Source organism: Cyprinodon variegatus, unplaced genomic scaffold (genome assembly GCF_000732505.1).
Source record: "Cyprinodon variegatus isolate N-32 unplaced genomic scaffold, C_variegatus-1.0 Scaffold221, whole genome shotgun sequence".
Lineage (NCBI taxonomy): Eukaryota > Metazoa > Chordata > Actinopteri > Cyprinodontiformes > Cyprinodontidae > Cyprinodon > Cyprinodon variegatus.
In genome coordinates, this window is record NW_015150674.1 from 901,103 (window position 1) to 927,030 (window position 25,928).

General features: G+C 37.5%; 2 protein-coding genes across 11 annotated transcripts in view; one reads left to right on the forward strand and one right to left on the reverse strand.

Moving 5' to 3' along the window:
• Positions 1–626: 626 nt before the first annotated feature.
• LOC107088539 (prostate stem cell antigen-like) lies at positions 627–4,939 on the forward strand. Its single transcript, XM_015380783.1, has 3 exons — positions 627–744; positions 2,770–2,886; positions 4,314–4,939. Exons 1-3 carry the CDS (start codon positions 702–704, stop codon positions 4,520–4,522), a joined length of 369 nt encoding a protein of 122 aa, XP_015236269.1. The 5' UTR covers positions 627–701; the 3' UTR covers positions 4,523–4,939.
• Positions 4,940–5,119: 180 nt separating this feature from the next.
• Positions 5,120–25,928, reverse strand: part of LOC107088538 (focal adhesion kinase 1-like) — a 78,268-nt gene continuing 57,459 nt past the window's right edge. For 6 of the 10 annotated variants that reach the window (XM_015380777.1, XM_015380778.1, XM_015380776.1 and 3 more), the window contains 11 exons: positions 20,997–21,074; positions 20,681–20,869; positions 20,170–20,295; positions 15,764–15,826; positions 14,213–14,252; positions 11,963–12,066; positions 11,735–11,743; positions 9,480–9,635; positions 9,108–9,188; positions 8,954–9,039; positions 5,120–6,572 (listed from right to left, as the gene is read on the reverse strand). In XM_015380777.1, coding sequence (XP_015236263.1) covers positions 6,446–6,572; positions 8,954–9,039; positions 9,108–9,188; positions 9,480–9,635; positions 11,735–11,743; positions 11,963–12,066; positions 14,213–14,252; positions 15,764–15,826; positions 20,170–20,295; positions 20,681–20,869; positions 20,997–21,074 — 1,059 coding nt within the window. In that variant the 3' untranslated portion in view covers positions 5,120–6,445. The remainder of the gene's footprint in view (positions 6,573–8,953; positions 9,040–9,107; positions 9,189–9,479; positions 9,636–11,734; positions 11,744–11,962; positions 12,067–14,212; positions 14,253–15,763; positions 15,827–20,169; positions 20,296–20,680; positions 20,870–20,996; positions 21,075–25,928) is intronic. The other 4 variants (XM_015380781.1, XM_015380779.1, XM_015380773.1 and 1 more) reach the window with 4 other exon arrangements.

Here is a 25,928-nt window from a genome sequence, read left to right on the forward strand (position 1 = left end):
CATTCATTATTTTCCTCAGTTAAGGTAAAAACAAATGGATCATGAAATGAATGGATCTAAAATATCGCTCATAACATGCTCAACCTTTAATAGAATGAGATGAAACATTCACATCTGACCTTCCGGGTGTTATTTCTAAATTCTTGAAAAGCTTGTTCATGTGTTTGCAGCGAGGCGAGAGTAAACACTCCTCTGTTTAGCAGACAGAAGTGAGCCTAATAAAATCGACTAGTTATGTAACGCAGGTGTAGATTTAATAATCAAAATAACAGCTGACACTTTTAAGGACCAACAGGTCATTAAAAAGATTTATGATTAAAAAAGAAAAATATTGAAAAGGTGTAACTATTACAAGGACAATCCATTATCCAAAAAGTTTTCACTTATGATCTCTAGGCTTTCTTGAAATTCAAACCTGCAGTTACATAAAATGAAAGTTATACAATACGGTAACAGCGGTCTGCCACTGACAGCTGGTATATGCATGACAAGTATCTACGAAACCACTGCCAACATCCAGGAATGTCCATTACAATGAGGAAACATTTGGCTTGATGCCAAGGAGATTTCTGATGTGGGAGGATCTGCTCCAGCTGCTTGCTTTAGAGCAAACACCTGAAACCGCACACACACTCACACACACACACGGCGAGCTGAACATAACAGGTTTGACCGCAGAACGCAAACTTTGACATCAAAAGATGTTGCTTAGCCTTGTGATCCTCTTCTTCCTCTTCTCTCCAGGTATGTGAGCTAACCTCTAAAATACTAATAAATTGTATCCAGTTTGAGAAATGATTGAAGAAATGATGCATAAAGATGACTAAATGTCAGTATAATAATAATAATAATAATAATACTTTCTATGTAGGAGGATTTACTGTAAAATGCCCAAAGAAAGAAAGACGAGCAGGCAGGTTGGGTGACTTGCTGTCAGATAACTGGAATCTATTTAAAGTCACGTTTTCAGTCTTATTATTATGTATTTTAGAACAATTTATGGACATTATTTCATTTAAAGAATTTATTTTAAAAAAAGTTTTTTTCACTGCAGACATTTCTGTCATTTTCCCATATCTGTATGACTTATTATAATGCAGTTTTTTTTTGATCATATCTGAAGTCAGTTTCCTTCCACATATAGTTCAATGTATTTTTCATTAAAGTACTGGATATTAAAATCTTTCTTGAAGATTAAAAAATACATTAAATAAAATATAAATATAGGAATAAAAAAAATCCTATTTACTCTGCAGAGATGAAGCACATATTTCTTCAGTCTAGCCGTCTGTTTTCTTTTTTTTACACATTTTATTGTTTTAAAACAAACATTTTCATATCAGTAAAGTAAATATTCCTTGTATAGCTACACCGATTAGCTACTTAGAGATTAACTCTCGAAATTTTAGAACATATGAGTCACTTTATGAAGGCTAAACTCCAGCAAATCTCTATGAGATGGGAAAATAAAATTTTTACATCATAATTAATATTCAGGCAGCTTTTGCTGAAGAATTAAATGGACCTAATCAGCTGAAAAGTGATGACCAGTTATCCAGATGTTGAAAATCCATCCGTCTCCCATCGCTCATCCGTTAGGGTCTCAGTTGGATGGTCCCTACCTCCAGCAGTCTATGGGACCCAGGACAGGTTGTCAGTCTAGCAGAGCAACAGAGACACACTCACACACCTAACAGCATATTATAGTCAACTACTAACCTAATAGTCATGTTTTAGGGCCTGAGAAAGCCTGAGAACCTGCAGAGAACCACACAGAGAGACCATTAATACTACATGCAGAAAGACCCTAGGCTGGGATCTGAACCCAGGACCTTGCTGCTTTATAAACAGTGTCACTGTGCAGCCTTACCTGGACAATCCAGAATGTCCGAGTCTCGTATTATTTTGTAATAGCAACAGGCTTTCTCATTAAAAAAAACCCAAAAACTTATATCTGGAAAAATTGTGCAAGGTCCCTTTAAACAACTTCAGGCAAGGCTGCATTAATAGAAACAAGTTAGATGAAACCAGGGAGGACTAATTATGTGTTTACAGCTTGTTACGTAATGAGTTAGGTGTGTGTTAGGAGGAGAGATGTGAAACTAGACAGGGCTAAACATCCAGTAAATGGATCACATGCAAAGCATCAAAACTACACATGCTTTCCACTATTGTCCAGTCTTTAGATTAAAAATTTAAATTATTATTTTTTTTCTTAAGGGATGGAACTTTGTAAGTTTGAACTTATTTTATTTATACAGTAGGAGTAAATTCTCATAATGATGCATGAATCTGATAACGTTACAAGCAAAGCAGATCTATGAAATGTGAAGCAAACAACACAGAAGCTCCTAATTAAACAAGCAAGCCTGACCAGTTAAGCCTTTGTTTCTCCCTTTTACAGGCACTTTTATGTAACTTAGGAGTTTAGACTTTTTTTATGATTTCAGACTCTCTGTAAACCTCACCTCCATTATCTTGTTTCAACATTTAGTCTGTGATCGAGACGACTTTCTTTTAAAAAACACAATTAGGAAAGACACAAATTTAAAAACAAACTGCATGATATTTGGCACAAATACAATTAGAGAATAAGAATATGAAAGATTTTGTTTACTCATTCATCAATGAGTAAAACCTGGGATCCCTTAAAAGTCGCTTTAAGACTCCACTAAAAATATCAGCCTTTTTCTTGTAATATTTACCATCCTGCCTGGATTAAAACCTATAACTTAATCTCTCACCTGACTATAACTAATTTCTGTGCAGTAACGTCTCTGAAGTGTTTCGTGTGCAGCTCCTCCACCACCAATGATGAATGCAACCAGAGCAGTCAGAGCTGTCAGCAGCCGCTCGACACCTGCATGACCATCGTGGACACCCTGGGTAACAAACAGCAGATCTATGCTCTCATCTTTGTTTCCTCGTTAAAGTATTACAAATATTAAAAGTATAAAAAAAAAAAATAAAAAAAAATACGATCTCTTGATCATAAGTAGCAACCCTCAAGTTTGACATTAGAAACACAGAGGTGGGTATTATTGTGAGATGAATGAAAATAATGAGCAACAATTCACAAAGTTCTAATTTAGCAGTATGCTGATATGGGGTCAAAAGAGAGAGAAGACATGCAGATAAGGTTTATGGGCCGGGGTTTGAACTCAGAAAAGCCTTTCAGAGATTGAGGCCTCTAACATTCGCTGTGCCCAGCGGTGCCATTGATTGAAAACACAAGAACCTGAGCTGAGAACCGCTGATCTGCACCCTTCTCACTCAGCTCCAGCTGTTACAGGTCATTGCTCTACCATAAGGGGAAACTTTGCAGCCTCTGCACTGAAAAAAGAATGCATCCATTTTGGCATTTACTTAATCATATTTAGTTACGTTAACACAATTGTTTTGTTGTTCCCTGCTAACATGAAACGTTTGTGTTAAAGTAACTAAATATGATTAAGTAAATGCCAAAATGGATGCAGTCTTTTTCTCAGTGTGACAGGTTTTCCTGGATACTTACCGCCATGCAATTTGGACCAGCTTCGCTGTCCCTGTTGAAGAGAACGTCCACAGCATGATGCAGCCACTAACTTGTATTAGTGTATCTATCATATATCTTTTAAGAGGGAATTGGAATTTCAACGTCCAGACAAAAGTTTTTGTTTTCACAGTTGGCTGTGCCTCTTCTCTATCTTATTGCAAACTGATACAGGAGTCCGTTTCAGTGACGCCTTTCTTTAAGCTACTATTCCAGAAAATTCCAATTTCCAGAGTTCACAATTTACCGTTGTCAGCAGAATTTCCCTCCAGAGTTATAATTTGCCATCTGGAAAGCGGTCTCAGTTTAGATAGCTGGTCTACACTTATCTTCAGATGATGGAAGGAGCAGAGCTCAGACAAATGTTCAAAGCTTGGGACACGTTTAAACCCCAAATCCTAATTTACTGTATTCCATTTTGTCCTGAACCTGCCAGCTGTGTTCCTTGTTTTTTTTTTATTCACAGAACAGCTGGATTCAAACAATGAATTTTGATGAAATCAATTGCTCAATCATCAGACAATTTTTTTAAGAAATAAATTGTTATGGTGGTGAGCTTTTATGAACTTTATTTAGAGAAAAAACAGGGGATACAAATGCACTAAAAACCCAACCTTTCTTTTCCCTCTACTTAATTTACCACTACTTTTTCAGAATTATCCAATAAAACTGTGGTTTTTGAAGGGATAACAGGAATAAATCTGCAGAGTATATGTGTATTTTTGAGCATAAGAAAGCTTGCTCTTATGGTAACAGCTGAACATGTGTGTACGTTGTCCAGGTTACATGAAAGCCATTGTGAAGCAATGCGCCAGCAGCAGCACATGCAAAGGAGCAGCCTCCACCGCCTCAATGAATGCAGATGGAAACGGAAACACCATCAACTGCTGCAACTATGACATGTGCAACTTTAGTGCAGCCGAATCCGTTCACTCACACACGCTGCTGCTGCTTTTAACTGTGGGCATCCTACTGCTGCCATCGCTCTGAGGTCCATTAGAGAAGCATAGAGCATCGCCTCTACACCAAGATAGAAAACCATGTAAATACCTGTAAATCTATTATATTATACTGAAAAGATTTATTTTGTATATAAATGCTAAGACCTATTAGAGAAAACCTTGTATATAACATGCTGCTAGTTATGAGAAAATACTCATTAAAATGGGAACATAGACATGAATAAATAACATTCATTTTTTGCAACTACAACATTTTTACATCAGGTTGCCAATAAAAACAACAAATTTCCTTTTGAACATTGTTTTATTTTTTTCCTCATATTTCACAAGATGGCCGATTCAGCCAGGAAGTCAAAATAAAAACCAGTGTTTACTATGACGGGTTCTGTACAATTCATCAGTGATACACACCAGTATAGCTCACAATATACCAACATGAGCAGAATTACGCAACAACACTGAGATAAAATAGATTGTTTTTTTTTATTGATTTCTTTTTTATAACGAGTGTGTTTTCAGTGTATTTTGGTCCACATGAGATCCAGATGTTTATCTCTTTTAATTGCTGGCTAAATATGGAGATAACATCTGGGTTTTATGTGGATTAAATCCATCAGAACTAGTGTTTTTTTTTTTTTTAGGTGCTGTGCAAATATGCTCTTCTCCTTACCAGTATATCATGCTACACCAGTACGGTGGCCAGGGTGTTTCATATAGATGTATGTCACAGCAGAACAAGTTCCAGTCCGCATTTTCTCCTGGTTTTGTTTGTTTGTTTTCTTGGAGACTGTTGCTAGGAGGGACATTTTTTTTTTTTTTAAGTGTTGCATCTGACATAAACGAGGGATTCACACAGGTTCCAGGTGTGGGTTTGGTTTTGGCCCAGCAAAGTGCAGGTGTAGTGCCTCTGAAGGGGGTTTTGGACCAGTTTTTCTGAGAGGGACAGACATATTGGGAGTAAATATCAGAGGAATAGATGCCTTACTTACATAAATAGTCCAAGTAGAAGTCCTCTTTCCTGAGTTTGAAGATACAGGAAGAAGACGGTCACTGCTAAAAACAATACAAAAAAAACATGGAGCCAGCCAGCAAAAAGAACAGACTAAACTGGGAAGCTGAATGTGTCTTGCCAGTGGTTGGGTGTTACCCTGACAGATTTGAATTCTTCACATTAAGAGTCTTTAGAACCAGCTCAGAGAGGAGCGCAGGAAGACCGGAGAGAAGCAGAGGACAGAGAGCGTTCTGCAGAAAGTCCTGAATGTTAAGATTCCCGATCCTCCCTCTGTCTCCTCTGTCATTAGAGTTCTATAAATAAAAGCTGGTGAGACAGAGGAAACACAGGAGAAGCCTAAAGGCTGCAGTTCCAGAGGAAACGCACTCTGTGCTGTAGTAACATCCGTAGAAAGCAAACGTCTGCAATGGGATCGGAACACAAAGGAATCGAGGTCTGATCTGCCAGGTTCCTGTTTCAGTTGATTGAAGAGTTCAAAACCTATGATCAACCTCAACAAAACAGACAGCTGCTGGCTGATGGTCACTTCCTCTGTTATGTTTCACAGAGATATGTTTCAGTATAATCACAGTCTAATCCACCCCCCTGATGTCAGCAGCTCTATCCATTCCCACGATAGTGTTTGATATCATAATAAGCTTTATATCTATTTAACCTTCAGATCCCGTTTAAAAATCAACTCATGTCATTCTCTCTGCCAGGGGAGCAGCCAGGCTTCTGATTCAGGTGTTTTTGCTCTGATCTTTCATTAAATAAAGTCACAGTGGTTTAAGTAAAGTTGAAGAAAGTTACTGAACCAGACTGCAGCTCACTGCTTGCTCCATTGGTGCATGAGCTGCTGAACCTGTCTCCTCTGACCACTGACACTCTTAAGGTATCCATGAGTCTTTAGATATCCGACAGAGACCCGAGAGGCACTCGGTCTCCTGTAGAGGGGGGCTAGTGGGGGCGGGAGTGGGCCATCATCCTCAGCCGCGACTGGTCGATGACGTCCAACAGGTTCTTGGCATCGACGGCGAGAGCGTGAGCCGCCGTCAGCATCTGCTTCTTGTAATCTTGCTGAAGACTAAGATTAAAAAGCAAATAAGGGTACTTTTATTATAAAATAAATATGCACGCTGCAAAAAAGAGAAACATTTTTAAATATCATATTTACATAAAATAAAGTGAGCAAAGGTTGCTTGGCTATATATTCATTTAATACATTTCTTCTATTGAGAACGAGTTAAGTGACCAAACTCTTTAAATAGGAAAAATAATCATTTTTCTTCTTCTAGCATTTCAAGCTGAAATATCTCATTAAGAAAATGTAGAAATACATTTTAAGAATAAGAACAAGTTTTATTTTCTTGCACAAAACTTGTCTTGTCTCTCAGTTTTCTTTTAAGACAAAAATAAGAAAAATATCATTAAAAAGGGCTTTCCTTTACCGTCTTGAAAATCAGGCTGGATAAACGGAGCACGTCTTAGAAGTTAGTATATAACAAGTCACAAATTTATTTATTTACTTCAGAGTTAAAAAAAATGATCATACAGCAAACCATTTCAATCAGTTAAAAGAAAAATGCAAAAATGTCCTGCATTACCATAAACTATTTCTACAGTCCACTATTAGGACAGCTCATTAGCAACATGAGCTACAGAGATGCTGATCATAGAATTATCCTCCAGATTTCAGCACCTTTCAAGGTTGACTGAGGTTCTCCCACATGGACAGTCAAGTTATGTTCTGGACAAAAAGGTCTGTGTTATCAAAAACACAAAGAATGCACAACAAGGAGGAGGGGATGCAAGGAAGATTTAAACCTAATTTACCACCTGTAATGCATTGTGGGGGCTCCATCATTCTGAGGGTTTTTCAACATGGCTCAAATGGTGGAATAAAAGAACCGGAGGAATATTACTAATGAATCGGACTCTAACCCTGTTTATCACGTCAACAATTAGAGGGGTAACAACATTTATAAACCAAATCAGATCAAAACCCAAGCAGAAATATTCTAGAAACATGCAAAAAAAAAAAAAAAAAAAAAATGGTTGTTTCTCTGCAGCTTGAATTTCACCAATTAGAAAATAAGTTCCATTTGGTTTGAAGAATATGGTGACATTTATTATCACTCCTAAAATAACAGCTCTGCAAACAGAATCTCAGAGTCTGGGGCTTTATTGGAGGCAAAGTGGTACCGAAGTGGCCAACCATTTTCATGTCTTTTGGGATTGTCCAAAAATACAACCATACTGGGGGGAAGTAACCAGTGAAATATTTAAGATTATGGGAATGAAATTGGACCATTCCTTTATTACATTGTATATATGCAAAATGCCAGAAACTGTTCCTCATAAACACAAATATCCGCTAAAGATCCTTCTGATGTGTAGAAAAAAGGCTATAAGCTGGTGATGGCTACAAACTGACTCCAACATTACACCAGTGGAGGGGGAGAGTGAAAGAAATCTAGAATATGGAGAGACCGACTTATATCTGGAGACTGGAACAGGAGAAATGTGTTGAAAGCTGGGAAAAATGGATGATTTATAGCCTGGGTGCCATTCCGAACTTAGTCCCGCCCACAAGATTTGAGGTCGGGAAGTTCAGGTCTGGCATTGCTCAATAGTAGCGGGAGTATGCTCGCACAATATCTGGCCGGCCAATCAAATAGTCAGGGCGGGCTTTATACGATGATGGACAGATGATTAACAGGAACGTAATCAACCACGTGACCAAAGCGCGCATGGGTGACAACAACAATGGCTGCCGCTGGAGAGTTGAGGTGTGTAGATTCTGCTATTAGGTCTGTTCTAGAAGATATCGACAGCAAATTAATTTTAAAAGAGGAACAGAGAAACGCGATCAAGGCATTTGTTGAAAAGAAAGATGTTTTTGGCGTCCTTCCTACGGGATTCGGCAAAAGTTTAATTTTTCAGCTGGCTCCCTTGGTCGCTTAACATACGTCACGCACTCCGTTGCTCTTATTGATTGTAGGTCTATCCAATTGAGTGCAGAGGCATTTTTTTCCTGGTTCGTTCAAAACATGCCCCATAATCACAGCTCTATGGAGCAGTATCAGACTCATATTCTGACTAGAATTGAGTAGGACTACGTCAGGCTAGATGATTTATGCTCTAAACCTGGAATAGTGACACAATAGCATAATGTAGGGAAAATAACGAGCTGTGACCCCCTGATGTTATACCCATGAAAATATTATCATTTTTTTCCTCCTTTTTCTCTCATGCTTCCCTCCTGTTCAAAATTCAATATCCAAAATAAAAAGTAAAAAAAAAACAAAGAAAATAAGTTCTGTCTGTATGTAAATGCACATTGAGTAACCTGGAATATTTCCATTTTCTTACATGCTTTTGTATTTTATAAAAAATATAGTAAAAGCTTGTCTGATCAGAAAACAGAAGTGGATCTTCTTTCCATTCATGTTTTGTTGGCCTTACCTCGTCATCACATATTGTTGGGCTAACTTCATCTTTCCAATCAGCTCTGCCAGGTCAGAGTTCAGCAGCTTCTGGGCCATCTCGATCTGTTAAAGGCAGCAGAGCGTTAAAACAAGCTACCCAAAGGTAACTTTCAGTGTGTTTGTGTTTGCACCTCTCTGTGCGTGCTGGCTGGAAGTTGAGGTAGAGTCTCGTCGACCGTGGCTAATAACGTCCTCAGAGCTAGACCCACATCCTGAACCACAGAAAACACACAGAAACTATGTAAATAATATAAACTTTTGACACTTTTGATAAAATACTGGTTGAAATTATCATAGCTCGCTGTTTGCAAAACACTGTGTTGCCAATGTAAATCTTGTAAATGTAAATACGTAGAAACTACTGGGGAATATTGAGTCACTAGACAACCCCTAGTGAAACGAAAATACTTTTAATGCATCTAAAAATATTGTGATTATTTGTCAAAACTTGACGTCTCAAGAGGAACTGACTGAAGAAGTGAAACGTGTAGACGATCATTTACCTTGACCATTGGGACATATTCTTCTGGAGGAGCCGGCTGAATCTTGCTCGACATCTCAATCACAGCTTTGACCAAACCTGTCACATTCTCATACACTTTGTCATTTGAGCGATCCAGATTGGCTGTGGGGGGAGGGCTTATCTCCTGAGGCTGCAGCTAAATGTCAAAAAGACAAACAATAATGAGCAAAGAAATGTCACCGTTATCTGAAAGAGGGTAAAATGAGGAAAAAACAAGCTGAGACACAAAACAATGGTCTCTGATGAGTTGGGATGTTTGACAGGAAAAACTGATTGTCTTCAAGGTTGAATAATAAACAGTTTCAGGTATAAAACAAAGATCTGAAGGACGCAGAGAAAGCTTACTGAAAACAGATCCCTTAATATTGCGTGAGGTAACCTGACTTCATGGATATGTTTTCTAAACTCATTTCTAAACATTACAAATATTTCAATGTAAAATTCTTATTTTTTTCCACACTTATTAGATTAGATTATTTCAGTATTTAAAATAACATTCTGTACATTTTACTGCAAAATATTAACCTCAAGACTGTTTTAACAGCATTTTTAATATGTTTGAAAAAATTTTTTAATTTTGATGTTGGTATTTTGGAAACTGCTACTTCAAGGCTTCAGCTGAACCTAAAGGGAGCAGCTTTATTTCTACATCTGGAACAGCTGGACGCGTCAAATAAAGGCCGGACAGTCCCAGAGACTAAAATGCATTTGGAGTGCCCATTTTGCCATTTTAGACTTATGCTTCAGCTCAGCACAGACTTGGCATTTTCTATAGACCAAGGACGAAGCAAATGGCTTTTCTTTTTTTTATTGAGTTGGCATTTAGAGGTTAAAATGTTAAAATCAAGGTATGTGGAATCAAACATAAAGCAGATCAATTTACCATACAGCCCTCTGAAAGTTAATGCCCTGATTCATTAATATTAAAAGTACATCTTTCTGGAAGGTAAAGATTAAAACAAGTATCATATGTTACCGTGCCTATTAAGATTTGAAAAACAATTAAAACGACAAACTTTGACACTCTTTAAGACGTTGAAATAAAACCCTGCACAAAGATTTGTTCTACTCATAACATTAAAAACCAAACAATATATTGTTTGCAGCCTTGTTACTGTGAGCAGCTTCTATTCAGACATTAGTTAGAGCACAGGCTGCATTGCACCATTTATGAGACACAGAGGTGGCAGTAAATCATAGTTTAAGTAATATTCTTAAAAAACAGTTGTTAAAAATGTAAATATTAATAGTAATCAAAGAACAATATAAATATTTAAAACTTTTAATCTTCAGTGAGGGCTAAATTGTTGTAGGTTAAAAAAAATCCTATAATGTAAAAAGTTAGGTACAACAAAACTCTTTTAATAATCTTATTGTTTTTAGCATCCAAAAAGATATAGAATAAATCAGATCCCTAAATAATTAACAAACAGGATGCCGTTCTTTTATTTAGGCAAAAATGAATAAATCAGACTACTTCATTCTATCATATTATGGAAAACAACACAACTATTGGCGTAGTAGGTAAAAATGTTCTATTTGTGGGGATCCATTTGGTCTATTAGATGTTTAGGGCTCACTTTTAGATTTTGGACACCTCTGCTGTATGGTCTCAGACACACGACAGCCACTAGATGGCAGTATCACATTAGGTTTGCATCCTGAAATTGAATCGAAATCCCTGCAGCTTTAAAACTGTTGGTTTGCAGATAATGCAGTTCTTCTGGTTTTTACTGACTACCTGTAATTACAAACATTTAGTTAAAGTTTTTCCTGCTGTTTAAGCGTCTTTCAGAGTTAATCCTCATTTTACATTTTCATGCTTTTACACTTTTTCAGTGTTTACTTCACAACTTTTTGGCTGTGAAATGAAGTGAAGAAAGTGTTTTTGAAAAAACTGGTCTTTTTATGAGAGATTCCCCGCTGAAAAAAAAACTCATGAATGCAAGGGTTTGTCTTACAAGAAAGAAAAAGGCAATAAGAAGAGAGCTCTTTTTCAACACACTCTGGCCAAAGAAGCATTTTAACTAAGGATTGATTAGTTCAGATTCACGGACATGAAGGTTAGTTTAGGGAGTAAATGAAACAGCAGCAAAAATTACACTAAAAACTAGATCCCATTACAGCAAGTAATGGAATCCATGTGCTATTTGTTAATAATCCAGGATGTGACTGAATGGACAGAGAAGAGAGACAAGACATACAATAAACAAACACAGAGCGTGCGCTGCTTACCCGCCAAGGCTAGGGGTCAACAGTAAGGAGGAGTGCAGGAGGAGGAGAGGGAAGGGAGAGACGGAGCAGCCAAAGATAAGATAAAAAAAAAGGAAAACATTAACAGTAGTCAGCATTAAAAACATGCAATGTGTATATTTGGTAGGTTTGTTTTCATCTTGCATGTGTGCATGCTGCTGTGGTCATACAAGAGAAGGAACGTCATGCATTTCTGTTTTATTTCTGCACCTTGACGCCATCATTGTAGCTGTCTCCAGTGTTTAGACAAGCCAGACTACCCAGCTGGCTCTGGGCCCCTGGTCGAGGAGGCTTTTTGGGGGGGACCACATGCTCTGCCAAGACAAACAAATAAAGTTCATCAGAAGTTTGAACACAAAATTTAAATCTAGGAGCTAACAAAAGAGAGCTATAGCTTAAACTCAGCGAGCAGTTAAATAACGGGCACTGTTCAGAGACAGATCTGAGCATATGAAGTCACAGAACTCTGCCGTGCAAAAATATTTACACCCCGAGTCTTACTGCAATATTTCATTTTACAATGACAAACATTGATGCTTTTTGTTAGTATTTATTTTTTTATCAGAAAAGAAAGTAATTTACTGAAGACAGAAAAAAAATAAAAAGTGTGTTGTGCATTTGTATTAAGCTCCCCTGCATTAACACTCTGTGGAACAACCTTTCATTGGAGGCAATTAGCCCGGCGTCTGTGAGGATCATTGTTTCCACAGCCACATGTTCTGAACGGGTTTTGACCCAGGCCTCACAGGGGGTTCTGGCTGGACTGCACCATGACAGGTTTGATCCACCTTTCCATCAACTTCGTCCTGCTTTCCTCTCCCCCCCCAAAAAAAAATAAATAAAGCTTCCACACAAAATGATGTTTTTGTGGATATTCAGAAGCATTTAGCATCCAGCTTAACTCAGACAACAATGAAACCTCCACGTAAGGTGAATAAAGAACAAACTTGTCAAGTACAAGTGTGAGCTACAGGAAGAGGCAGAAGAGTGCTGCAGTTCTGTGTTTTGGCCACAGATGGCGGAATCATTAGAAAACTCTGTAAGGCCTCTGTAAGCAGCAGAAAAATTAATATTTTACTCAAAAGTGACTCTCACCTAAGCGGGAGACTCTGCAGCTCCTCACATGTATTTATAAAACATATAAAAACAATGCATCTCTTTTGTTCTCGGAGAGTGACTACAGACCAACTGTGACTCTTCAACCACTCCACAGTGGCCCCTGGAAATTAACTTAAAGGTACAATGAAGTTTAGTTTCAACTGACAGAACCTAGCCTACTTTTTTCCTTTCATTCAGACCATTAATATTTTCCACTGATGACTATCTGCATTACATTGCTTGTTAGAATAACGACTGGATTTCACTGAAAAGACTGAAACTGACATCTTGAAGTCATGGTGTATTTTTCCAGTCCTAAAAAAAAATATTCTAAATAGCACACATTAATAAACTCTAGTAATCTTTATTATTCCCTTAAGGATCAATGGCAGAGTTTTTTATTGGGGCAGATCAATCTGCTGTTAGGGGTGGTAAAAAACTGATGGGCACCAAAGTCAGTTCCAGGTCAATCTACAACACTGATTCCCAAATATTGACAAAGCATATTTGTGTGTTGAAAGATATAAAAGCATTCAATAGAACCAAATACATTGTTGGTGCCGTTTCTATTACTATTATACCTATGGTTGATATAGTTTATTAAAATACTTGTATTAGAACCAATATTTTGGGTCAAGCATCCATTCTAGTTTTATTGTGTGTTTTGGAAGCCAAATAGTTCGGCACTAATAGGGAAATAAAAGAGCACAACATCTGCAGTACAGTAGTAATAATCTAATCACCTGTAAATACATTTATTAATAATAATAATTGTTCTAGAGTTGTTCTGTATCTTGAACTCCATTGAAGAATCCTAGATGACTTGCTGTGTTATAACTTTTCCCTTCTCCTCCAAAATAAACAACTGCCTCTAAAAACAGCATTAATTCTGTATTTGTAATATTTAATGTTAGTATAGGCCTATTAATCTTAATTATTAATTGTTGTATTTTTGTTTTGAGCCTATCATTCATACACTAACAAATTGTCAAATTAGTTAAGATATTCCACTTAAGAGCATCACTGCTGCCCCATCTGATTTAGATGGGAACTGTTTTCCAAAGTTGATGTATTATGTCCATATGGGAATAACAATTCACCAGGTAGGGGTGGCCACTGATTAGCCAGCCACCCCCTCGCTCCTCTAACAATGAGCCTCAAATACGCTTCGCATCTAATTCATTCATTTAGCAGAGCAAGGAACACCATGGCTCTTTAGATTGTAATGGTTGCTGACCCCTGATCAGTTTGTTGTGGTAATGTGAAAAAAGCAACATTTTTAGTGGGGCTCCATATGGTTGGAGCTGGAGGAGAAAATTTGAACAATAGTGGTTAACTGAATTAAAGAAGCTTCCCCATTACCTGATTTGCCAACAGGCTGGTAAATGTGCTGGTTTCCTGTCTGCAAAACAAACAACACATCGGGTTAGCTCATGGACTGTCACAGACATAATAAGAGGCTCTGCAGGAAATTAAAAAAGCACTGGCCAAAACCAGCAACGTCTGAAGGAGCAGAGAATCCAGTTTCATGTTCATCACATTCAATGAGACTCAACTTTGGTGATTTACAATTCAGATACAGCAAAAAGTGAGCACTTTCCTAAAACTAAAACATTAAAATTAAAACCATTTAAGATGCTATTGTTTTTGAATTTGGTAGCTTTGTTTTCCCGGAATGAGAAATTAGAGCTTCTAAAGTTCTGGTGCCAACAGAAAGCTGAGGTTCAACAAACACCAACACCCAAAAATACTACGCCACGGGCAATTTACACAGACGCACAAAAAAAAGAAAAAGAAAAAAAAAACAGGGAGGTTTTCCCACCACAAGCCACAATCATTCAATGGGAGGAGGAGGAGGACAAGCAGAGAGAAATATCATTAGGCTGCTCTATGACAACTTCTGCTGGGAACGAACACAGAAAGCACAGCTGGGTTCAGCTCTGCTCGTCAAAAATCCGGCAAACAGAACAAAGAGACGTTAACTGGACACGGATCAAATGTTAAGACGGGTTTTAGAAACCAAACTACAAACAGGAGCAGAGAGGAAGGATTTTAGCTGTATTATCAGAGAGGCACCACCAGCTTATCAATAGTCTATTGAATTAAACCCGTCCTCTGTCATTTGCTTTGATTCATTTCCTTTAACTCACCTAAATGACAGCATTTAACTACCTTCAGAAACAAGATCAGAGTCTCAAAATTCTCAGAAGAATTTAAAAGAGTCAATATAATTATGAATTTACCATATGTTGTTTCTAAAAGTTTGTAACTTTCTTACTGTCATTAACAAAGTCCATCGGAGTTTAAATTAATTTCTCATTTAAAAGCTCTGCATCTTCCAGACAGTTTGGGACATTTTTTACTTAATAGCATTTACCCTCCTTTAACTTTTTACCTATATGTTCCTAAAGAAATGAAAAGACTACAAAAAACCTCTTAATATGTAACCATTGCTAACAGATCGCTATGGCCAAAGTATTTGCTCTAAAGATACTCTGACAATCTGAGGTTTGCATTTTAACTCAAACCTTCAGCCTGAGAAATGGCAGCATAACCCATGCAGATAGAGAGAGAGAAAGCAGAGCTCTTTTCCTGTTAACCCTTCTATTAATATCTAGTGATGCTGTGAGAACACATTGACCCTGCATTGCTGACCCTCCCCCGTGAGGTCACTTCCTGCTCCTGGATCGATCCCCTCAGCTCAATTCAAAACCAACACTCAGCAGCAGACTCCAATCCTGAGAAGGTGTTACTTTAATTACCATTTGTTTATAAATCATAGCTTAGAAAGGGACACTTAAATGGTTTAGATGATCAGCATATATGAGGCGGATCAGACTCAGCAGACTAACAACAAATGAGAGCAGCCTAGATAGAAACAAATGGAAATAAAGAGAGCTAGAAGTTACTCACTGGTGGCTGGAGTCCACTTTCTTCTGTTTCCAAGCTTCCTCTAGAGCTCCTTGGGTCTGGTTTCTAAAACAGACCAAGTCATCAGAAACTTTAGGTCTCTTTTTATCAACAATAGTTAAATCTAAAGTTTCAACAACACAGCTTTCAACATCATTAATGTTAAAAAGTTAAATTAAGTTGTTTCTTTTTTTTGGATGAGCAGCGAGTCACATTGCTCTGGTGCTTGGGACTCAAACTAAAAACCGTTTTTATTCTTGGAATATGCCCTGAGAGGAATCCACATAACGACCCCGCTATCAGCTTAGGATCCAGCATGACAACCTTCAGCACACAAAAGCTCAAATGAAAACGAAACCATTATGCAGAGAGCAACAGAATCTAAGAAGGTTCAAGATGCTCAGATAAAAATTAAACCCCCAAACCCTCCCATCCGCTATCTTCTCACATGTACGTCTTTGCATACCAGCTTTCCAAGACAGGACTTGAAGACCAGCATTGCCCTGAAGTTCATTAAAAGTTTCCAGATGAATCGATTGGGTCCGGATGATCAGATCGCTTTGCTTCTGTCCTTATCTTATAATTTCACAGAATTGGTCTTAAAGTGTCCATTTTCCTTTCCGTTCCTGCAGCTTTGTCTGATTCAGCTTCTGCTTTCTGCCTAAAACACACTTCTGCATGACTCCAAGACAGGGAAAGAAGGAGGGAAAGAACCAGGAGGAGGGTATCTGCTGCCAACCGCAGTTCTCCCTCTCTCCTCCCCTCTCACTCATAACAGCGTTATAAAAACAGGCCAGTCAACGGAAAAAAGAAAAAAAAAAAAACTTTCTCATCTGCACGCTCCCCCTACACACACACACACACACACACAATCTGATGCCTCCTCAGCTTTTCAGTAATCTTCTGTGTTGTCGGTTTGTGGTTGTGGGTCAAAGACAGACTGTTGACTGGCCTGTCAGAGTCGGTAAGCCTATCATTAAGCCAGGAATTCACACAGGCCACACCTGCCTCCAAACTCTCTCACAAACAATAAAATACTTATGGAAAAAAAAAAAAAAAAACCCGACAGCTACTTCTATCCACAGAAATATGCATGAAACATCCTTCCTCCCACCAACCTCGTCTTTCCGCTCAAGTCTATCCTAATTACTAACACCTCTCTGTGCATTCAGTTTTATATATAAAAAAAACACATTATTCTACTAGTTATGTTTTATTGTGAAACAAAAAAAATCCCATTGATCAAAATGTTTCAGAGCAAGATGTAACATCTGCCAGTTAGACTGTAATACATTTGTGTTGATCAATAAACGCTTCAGTGAGGCTACAGTTAAAAGATGAATACGAAACAAGGAAGCTGGCAAAGGCAGGATGGGAAATAAAACTTAGAGAGCAATGAATGTTAATCTATGATGGAGCTTAATGTTATAGGAGGTCTGTGCTGTGAAGCCAGGAAACATTTTGGCGACACTTTAGTCCTCTGACATAACTGCAGCCTGAAAACCTCCAAGTAAAATCAAGCTACATCCAGCCCTTTGACTTCCTACAACTGAGCCTTTGAAAGCCCCCCTGTTGCTTCTGTATTAAGGCTGCTACATTAGCTCTCTGATGCATGTATCACTGTTAGCTCAGGCTAAAAAAAGAAACTGATAGAGAGGGATGAGTTTGACTCTCTAAAAACATTTGATCATCATCAGTGTAGAAATGACAGAAATGCCATATAATGACATTAGAGGATTCTGCACCAATAGGACTAGTAGGCTTAAGCCATGTTAGGTGGAGCTCAGCAATTTCCAAATACTAGTAGCTTCCTTAGAGAGTTTAGAAAATGACTTTTTTAAGCAGATGAGGATGAGCATCAAGCTTTTCAGCTTTGGTGCCAACTTAAGGGTATATAAGAGGATTTTTCGCAAATTTTTGAAAAGACCTGCCCTCTCAGATGGGGCATGGAGGTTAAAGATTTAAGTCTGAAATGTGAAGTTAAATGTATGGTTTGCATTAATTAGTAACGGACTTGGCAACTGGCTGGAAGGGAGTGGGTAACTGCAGCCTTGATAAGTTAAACTTGTAGTTATCATCTATAAACATCCATTGACTAAAGTCAAGGGTGAAGCTGCTTAACTTATAAACTGAGCGTAAACCTAAACAGATAAAGTATCAATGCTCTACATCGGAGATCTTCAACAGGGGGTCCACGGAGGTACTGCATGGGGGTCGCAAAAGTTTTGGTTGATTTTTTATATATATTTTCCCCTGCAATTTTTTTCACTAATTGAAATGTCTTTAAATCCACATTGACATGAATTCAACACACTGTAGTAAACAGATAAATGGAAGCGGAAGATGTCTTTCAGTCATCAATGCTCACATTCGCTGACACACAGGAGCTCTTTCAATATGGGCACCTTTTCATTCACAACACCTGTCCCATCAACTAGGAATCAGAATCGGAAATACTTTAATAATCCCAGGGGGAAATTACTTTGTTACATTACTCCATCTGTAATAGAGTGACTATAGGGCCAGTTTGATATAACACAATTTCATGCAATATATATAATCAGGGGGTCGCCGCTTCATCTCAGTATCAGTTCGGGGGTCCTTGGCCAGGAAAATGTTGAAGACACCTGCTCTACGTATCAAACAAGATCCTGGTTTTGCTACTTTAACATAAACTCAAGCAGTATTTCTACATGATCTGTCAAAGCCAAATATCTGAAATTGTTTTAATCTGTGTGGCACAGGATCTGCTGAGGCATTACAGGGCAGGATAACTCACAACACAGGTGTTTCTGAGTGAGTTTTCAGCACAGAGACCATTTTTTTAATGATTACATAAAAGAACTCACATGAAAATGTAAAATAAATAAATAAAAGAAACAAAAAACTGCAGCTTCACTTTAAAATAGCACCCCATAGACCCAGTTTACACAGTTAATCAGCAAAAAAAAGATGAGGGGGAAACACCTTCTTAGTCGTTGTCACCTTTCACCATGCCTCATATACTGCTGAAAAATGATGTCTGTTAAATCCCCAAATCTGTATTTCATGGTAACAGCTAAAAGGCACATTACATGATCATTATGGAAATCTAAATAATTTATTTAGGACTTCCTTTATTCTTATTATTCGTTTCCATTCCTGCAAAAGAAAATCCCCAGTCGTGCTTATATTAGTGCAAATTCTAAGGTCACCCTTTAAAGAAAATAAATGATCCAATCCCTATTAAAACATACCCATAAACATTTTTTTGTCAAATGTATTACTCATTACATGTGTAATAAAGTGACACACTGAAAACTAAATCAACTGTTACAAAAGTATGACAACATGCAGAAAGCAACTTAAAAAAGGAGGATGACGTCTTTGAGAAATGTGGCATGCAGGAGATTCCAGAAATAAACGGAGCACATCAGAGATGATAAATGGGATGTTGTGACTTGCATGGTTGATTAAAATCGCTAACCTTGCAGATAAACTGAGTCATCTTTTGAACATGTCGGTTATACAGGAATAAAACCTAAGTTATAACTTTATTTCAGCCATCTAATTTTCTTCATATACTTAAGAGACTTGTTGCTTGCTTTGACATCATGTCTTTAAAGTCAGAAACTCAGCTCCACCTCAGTTTTTAGTTTTAAACGCCTCTTTTGAGGTTGTTTCCTGCGCTTACTAAAATGTACTCCAGTTTAACCTAATTACCATGGATGAGATATCCTATAATTTACTATAATAGGATATGACTGAACCATGGGCTGTCAACATGACAAATATAAAAAATATCACTTCAAGACAGCATTTTGGTACAAACCAAGCAGCACATAGACTTATGTCCAAAAAAGATTTTTTATTTTATTGCTATGGTCTGATTATGCTAATCAGACATATGGTTAGACTAATTGGGGACTTTCAAGTATGACTACAAAATGTTCTCAGCTTAGTAAGAAGATCATCAATCATATAAAAGTAGGTCTGGTTAAGCTAAAGTAAAACTTTCAGATCAAAATAAGCTGTAACAACTATCTAGCATGGCGATGGCAGCATCATGCTGTTCGGCTGTTTTCCACTGGTGCTGCTAGTGCATTACACATGAGGAAGGAATGACTAAATTGTTCAGTTTGTTTCAAATCAATAGATGGATTGAACAGGAACACAACTAGGAATATGAACAACAACAATAAAGCTGCTTTCTGAATGAATATTACATTTCTGACTCAAAAACAGAATCTGTGAAAGCTTATCATTTCTTCTCAAATGACCTTTATTCTGTCCGTGAGTGAAAGATGTATGCTAAAAACCTAAATCAGGACGGTTGGTGACCATTGCGCCTCGTATAATTGTGAAGCTCTTGTGTTAAACGTGTCAGGTGGGCCCCTGGTGCATGTTCCACAGTGTGCCGAGTGTTTTACCAGCAGCCTCTCCTCCTCTTCCAGCCACCTCTGATCCTCCTCCATCTGCTGCTGCTGTATCATCAGCTGCTCCTCCATTAACAGGCACTGCTGGCCTACACACTGCTGCATGTCTATTGCCCTGTCCTACACACACACACAAATACACAAAATGTGCAACAAACGACAAGCATGCATAGCCACAAAGTGTAAACGAAAAAAAAAAACATGCATTCACCCGACAACAACAACGCATACAGACAGATAGAAAAAAGATTTATGAGAAACTGAGCTGGGATGATGGATGGACACACATAAAAAAATAAGAAAGAAAATATGGATGGGAACAGGGCGGTGATTTGTAGCAGAATATACATTTGTAATCTGGAACACCAATCTGGTTCTTTGTGGTGTACGGGCAGCAATTTTTCATCAGGAAAAGGGTCAGTTTTATAATTCGTTTCCCATTTCCCCCAATCAGACAGATTTATGATTAACCTATTGGGATTACTGTAACGTTAAGACTTCTTACCTCCACTACCGAGCCCCCAAGTGCCATGGACAACCCATGCTGCTGAGGAAGCAACTGTGCGTGTGAGTGTGTGTGGACGTGGTGGCGAGGGTGTGTGTGTGCGTGGTGTGTGTCCACCATAGCGGCCTGTGGAGGGTACAGGGCGCTGGGAACAGAGGGGAGGGTGTGTGGGCCTGGATATGCTGCCATCTAACACCAGGAGGGAGAAAATAAAAAACAGATTATTTGGTTTCAGCTCTATCTAAAAAAAAAAGAAAAAAAGGAAAGAAAAATCACACACTTCAGACAAGTAAAGGAGTCAAAGCTGTCTACGCACCTGATAGTGTCCAGGGTGCTGTGGACTGGGGTAGAAACCTTCACTGGAGCGGGGACTGGGGTAGCCTGGTCTACTTGGCTAAGAGACAGAAAGGGGGGAAAAAACAATACTCATTTTAAAAAGGGTAGAAAAAGTAATGTCAGAAAGGGTGTAACCCTGGAACGGGTTAATTCCTGAAATTAGAAGTTAGACCATTCAGAAAACCGACACACAAACCCCCAGCAGATGTTTGTGTGGTCATGTTAGCCGTCAGTCAAAACAGGGAGCACCCACAAGGCTGCAAATCCAGCAAGCTGTTAGTGAGACGGTCATAAAACACTGTTCCTGTGTTAACAAATAAAAACACTAGTGTTAGGTTATTGGATTAAAATAAGAGGTCTGGGGATTGGCTGGTTGTTTTAGATTTAGGTTAGATGTGATGCAGGTGTGTCGCTGTTCACCAAAGACCTCTCAAGGCAGAATGATAGAATGCGTTAAAAAACAATGGCTTTAATACAACTGATAAAAAGCAATAAAAAAATAAAATCTGTGGATGCTTTTTATGTTTCTAGCAGACAAGACGTCCAAGACTTTAGTTTATACAACTGCAGAACATTCAGCTAAAAACAGAAGTGCTTGGTGAACCCATAATGTTCAGTTATTTTAGCTGGTTTGAGATGAAGCTGAGGTTTCTTTTCTCATGTTACCAGAAGGTTTTATCTTTCTTACACAGAAACTGAGCTCATTTCTAACACATCAGTGTTGCAGCCTCTACCTTCCACAGCCTCTCACAGTAGCTGTTTCTGGACCACACCTCCGACAGCGAGACAGACACAAAGACACACAGGAAGGGTGACGTAGATAGCAATGCAAAACAAGGACAGAAGAACGGAGAAACAAAGTTGGGGTACAGAGGAAGTAGACACCAAGACACTGAAAAAAAGACATAATGAGGCCTCCTGAAGCAGAGGATGTAGTTGGGACTTTTTCTAAGTCCCGACCACAACCTTTAATATGTCTTTCTTAGGATAATATCAAATAGACCAACTCAAAGCAGAGCCTAATTGTTAAGAGAAAATAAAATAAAGCATTGGTAATAAATCGATTATAAATAATCAAAAGAATCAAGCTGTGCATCTGTATTCAGCCCCATAAAAAAAAAATACTTCTTATGCACTGCAAAAACGATCTAGAAATAAGTAGAGGTTTCTTAAATTAAGTGTATTTCCCCTTAATTTGATTTTGTAAGTTATGTGATTTGCCATGGAAAGGAGAAATTTTACTCATATATAAAATAACATAATAAGATAATATGCACTTGAAAAAAAGAAAATTCAAATGTTTTCTTCTTATTTTAATTGTAAATTGTCTTGATCCATTGGCAAAGTGTCTCTCTTACCTCCTTAACTCAAGAAGAGAAGCACTTATGTTAAAAAAAAAAATTACTTATTTAGATATTAATTTTCTGCAGTGTGTAATTACAACTGCTATTTTTTTTACAGTATGACAATTGAAGTTTTACACCTCTTGAGCCAATTGGTGTAGACAAACCAGTCAGGCTCCTTCTCTAAACTATACTCTCCTTCCCGCTCCTCCTGTATGAAAAGCCTAGTCTTGACTGATATTGCTTCCAACTCCAACCTCTCTGCTTCTCAACATACTTCTCTCTGACCAATCTACTGTTCCTGGTCTTCATTAGAGTCTTTTTTCATTACTGTTTTCTAACAAACGTCTCACAGACACACATTCTGCAGACGACTGGATGCTTTTTATGCCGTCAGCATTAAAGGAGCAGCATGTGCACATGATAAAGGAATTCATTTGTAAGAAATGTTTAAATCCTCTTCTTCACTTTCTAATTATGTGCTACTTTATGTTGAACTTCAGGATTTAAATATTAAAACTGTGTGCTTGTAAAGGGAAAAAAATACAAAGTTAAGGGGTGTGAATAATTTTCAAAAGAATTTTATATATATGATAAAGTAGATTGATCGTAGCAGAGGTCTTTGATCTCCATCATACTTTCATTTGTTAGATATTATTGTTAAATATTAGATTAATTTGTTAGATATTAGATATAATTTCATTTGATAGATTATATGTAGGAGAAGGTCAGAGCATTTTACTAAAGTGCATCAGAGTAAAGGAGGAGGAATGCAAAACCAAACCTAATTTATAAGGTTTTTATGCACAAATATTTTTGAATAGTATATTTGATTACTCTCCCATTACACGCACATATTGTAACTTTGAAATTGGCTATCCCATTAAATGATAACATAAGTTCAACTGTGTGGATTTAATGTCTCAAAATCTGTAAAATAGCTTCATATTTTAAGACCTGACTTATTTGTCAGTGTTATTTCTCAGGGAGGCAGCTTAGACAATAAAGACAAACAGGGTGACCAAAGCCAGTCTGAACTCACATCAGAGGGATACATAAAAAATTCTAATAATTTAGGATCCATTTAACTTCAGCTCTAGGATTGCCTAAGCTGCAACACTAAAAACATAAGTAACAGCAACAGCTTTGAACTGTTGGACATTCACAGCTGCCTCCGTCTGCTTCTTCTTTGCTTGCAACCAGCAGCAGTTTTCAGCAATAAGTCAACGAAAGTACAGTGAAATAAATCTGTCTGGGAATTTTAAGTTTGTGCGTGTAAAAGAAAAGAAAACATTTGAAAATGTTGAAGATAAATCCTAACAGACCATTGAAAAATTCAACACAGCATAAAAACATGCATAAATTTGCCTCATGGGCTTTGCAGAATGAAGTGATTTAAAAGCAGCATGGTCTTAAAGGCTGCTAAGTTGGATTCCTGTGTTTTATGAACCTTTCATTGCACCAAACATGCCCTAAAACCGGCACATGGTTGTGTAACTCTTTACAAATCTTTTAGGAATGCTGAGAAGCAGAAGTGTAATTAAGGTTTTGTTTTACTTCATGCATCTCTCAAGGGGACAGCTAGTCGACTTCAACACAGACACATCCATCACCGCCAAGAGCAACAGAGAGCCAGGCAAACATGCACTAGGAGCTCTAAAACAAGGACCCATCATGGCCGGTTTGAGCTGGAGAAGGCTGTGATGGCTTCCACTTTAAGCCAAGCAGAAGCCTAACAGAAAACAACTCATATTGTTTTTCTTTTCCCTCAGCCATCTTGGAAAAACAATCACTTTCCTGGTAAATCTATATCATACCAGTTTAACTCAGCTGATTTGTGCTTGGATGTTTCATGTGTGTTAAATAAGCACAGCGGATTTAGGGTTCATCACAAGCATCCTCAACAAGCCAGAAATAGGCCACAGCAATCTGACCAAGAATCTGACACAGATATAAATATGGATCACAATGGACAGATCATTTTAGCTGCATGTGTCTGATAAATAAGGAGTAAAACAAAAACAAAAAAAAACAGGTGGAGAGGACTTAGCTGGTTGGTTAATGAGGAGAAAACACATCGTTGTTGATGAGGCTGATTATACAAAATCAACAATGAGCCACAAAGCGCTGCAGCCTTTTTCCATTTCGAGACTTGAATTGTAGCATTAAAATAATCTCATAAGTCAGGAAATAAAGCTTACAGTGTCTTATGTTATAATTATTGTAATTATTGCTGGTGAGCAGGTTTGGTATGGAGAACCAACTCTGCCATATCTAAAAATAAATACAAAAATAAATAAATGCTCAATAAGTAAATAACCATACAATTAATTGCCCCAAAAAATACAATAAACAAATGTAGGTAGAAATTAAATTATACAGAGACAAATGTATATATCTCTTTTAATTAGCTTTATTTATTCGCCTTTGTAATAATTACCTTATTTATTTATTGTCCGTTATAAGCTCCAACTTTATTTATTACTTATTTTTTAAGTATTAATTTCACATGCATGTGATAATATTTTTGTCCGTTTTATTTTTCCTTTGTATTTTTTTACCCTATTTATCTCTTCAACGCTATTTATTTCTGCCTGTTGTTTTTAACTTTTCTGTATGCATTTCTGCCTCATTATGCAAATTAGGAAGGGATGCGTCTTAGAGGTTCAACTTCCTTCAATAAATAAATAAGGTAATTATTACAAAGGCGAATAAATAAAGAAGCTAATTAAAAGAGATTCATACATTTGTCTCACTGTATAATTAAATTTCTACCTATATTAATTTGTTTATTAAATTTTTAGGGGCAATTAATTGTATGCTTATTTATTTATTGAGCATTTATTTATTTTTGCATTTGTTTTTAGATATGGCAGAATTGGTCCTCCATACATTGGAGTCAAATAGGAAACAATGAATTTTATAGATAAATAGAAATAAAGAAGTAAAATTTAAAGAAAGACAAATACTTTCTTTATCATTTTTTTTTTTTAAAGAGTTTGTCCCAAGTGATCTCTTTTCAGGAAAAAGAACCGGAGAAAAAGCTTCAAGGTGCATACATAGAGAGCTAATCTTAAACAATTTCTAAAATTGATATAAACCTAGTAGAGTTTCCAAAATCTACAAACGGACAACTAGTTATTCAGTACTTTATGTCTGGTAGTGTTTTTTTTTTGTTTCCAATTTGTCACCTTAAATATTACTAAGTGACACAATCATAAATTGTAAAATGGAATAAATGTCTCTTTTAGATATTTTTCAAACTCAAAAACACACATGGATTGGTTTTGTTATTTAAAAAACTCTCTAGTTGACCTAAAAAGCTCACCACCTGCCTGAAATGGTCTGGGAAAAGCTCCTTTAGAAGACGGGATAGCTAACAGCATGTGGGGGGCAACAGGGAAGCTGGACGTTGGACTGGGAGAGCAAGGGCTGGTGGATGATAGATAACAGGACACTGGGAAGACATTCTCAGTGTGGGAAGGGATGAGCTGGGAGCTCCAACCTGACTGCACAGCAGTGTACCCTGTCTGGGGGTCAGTGATGCTAGGATTAGTCTGGGATTCAGG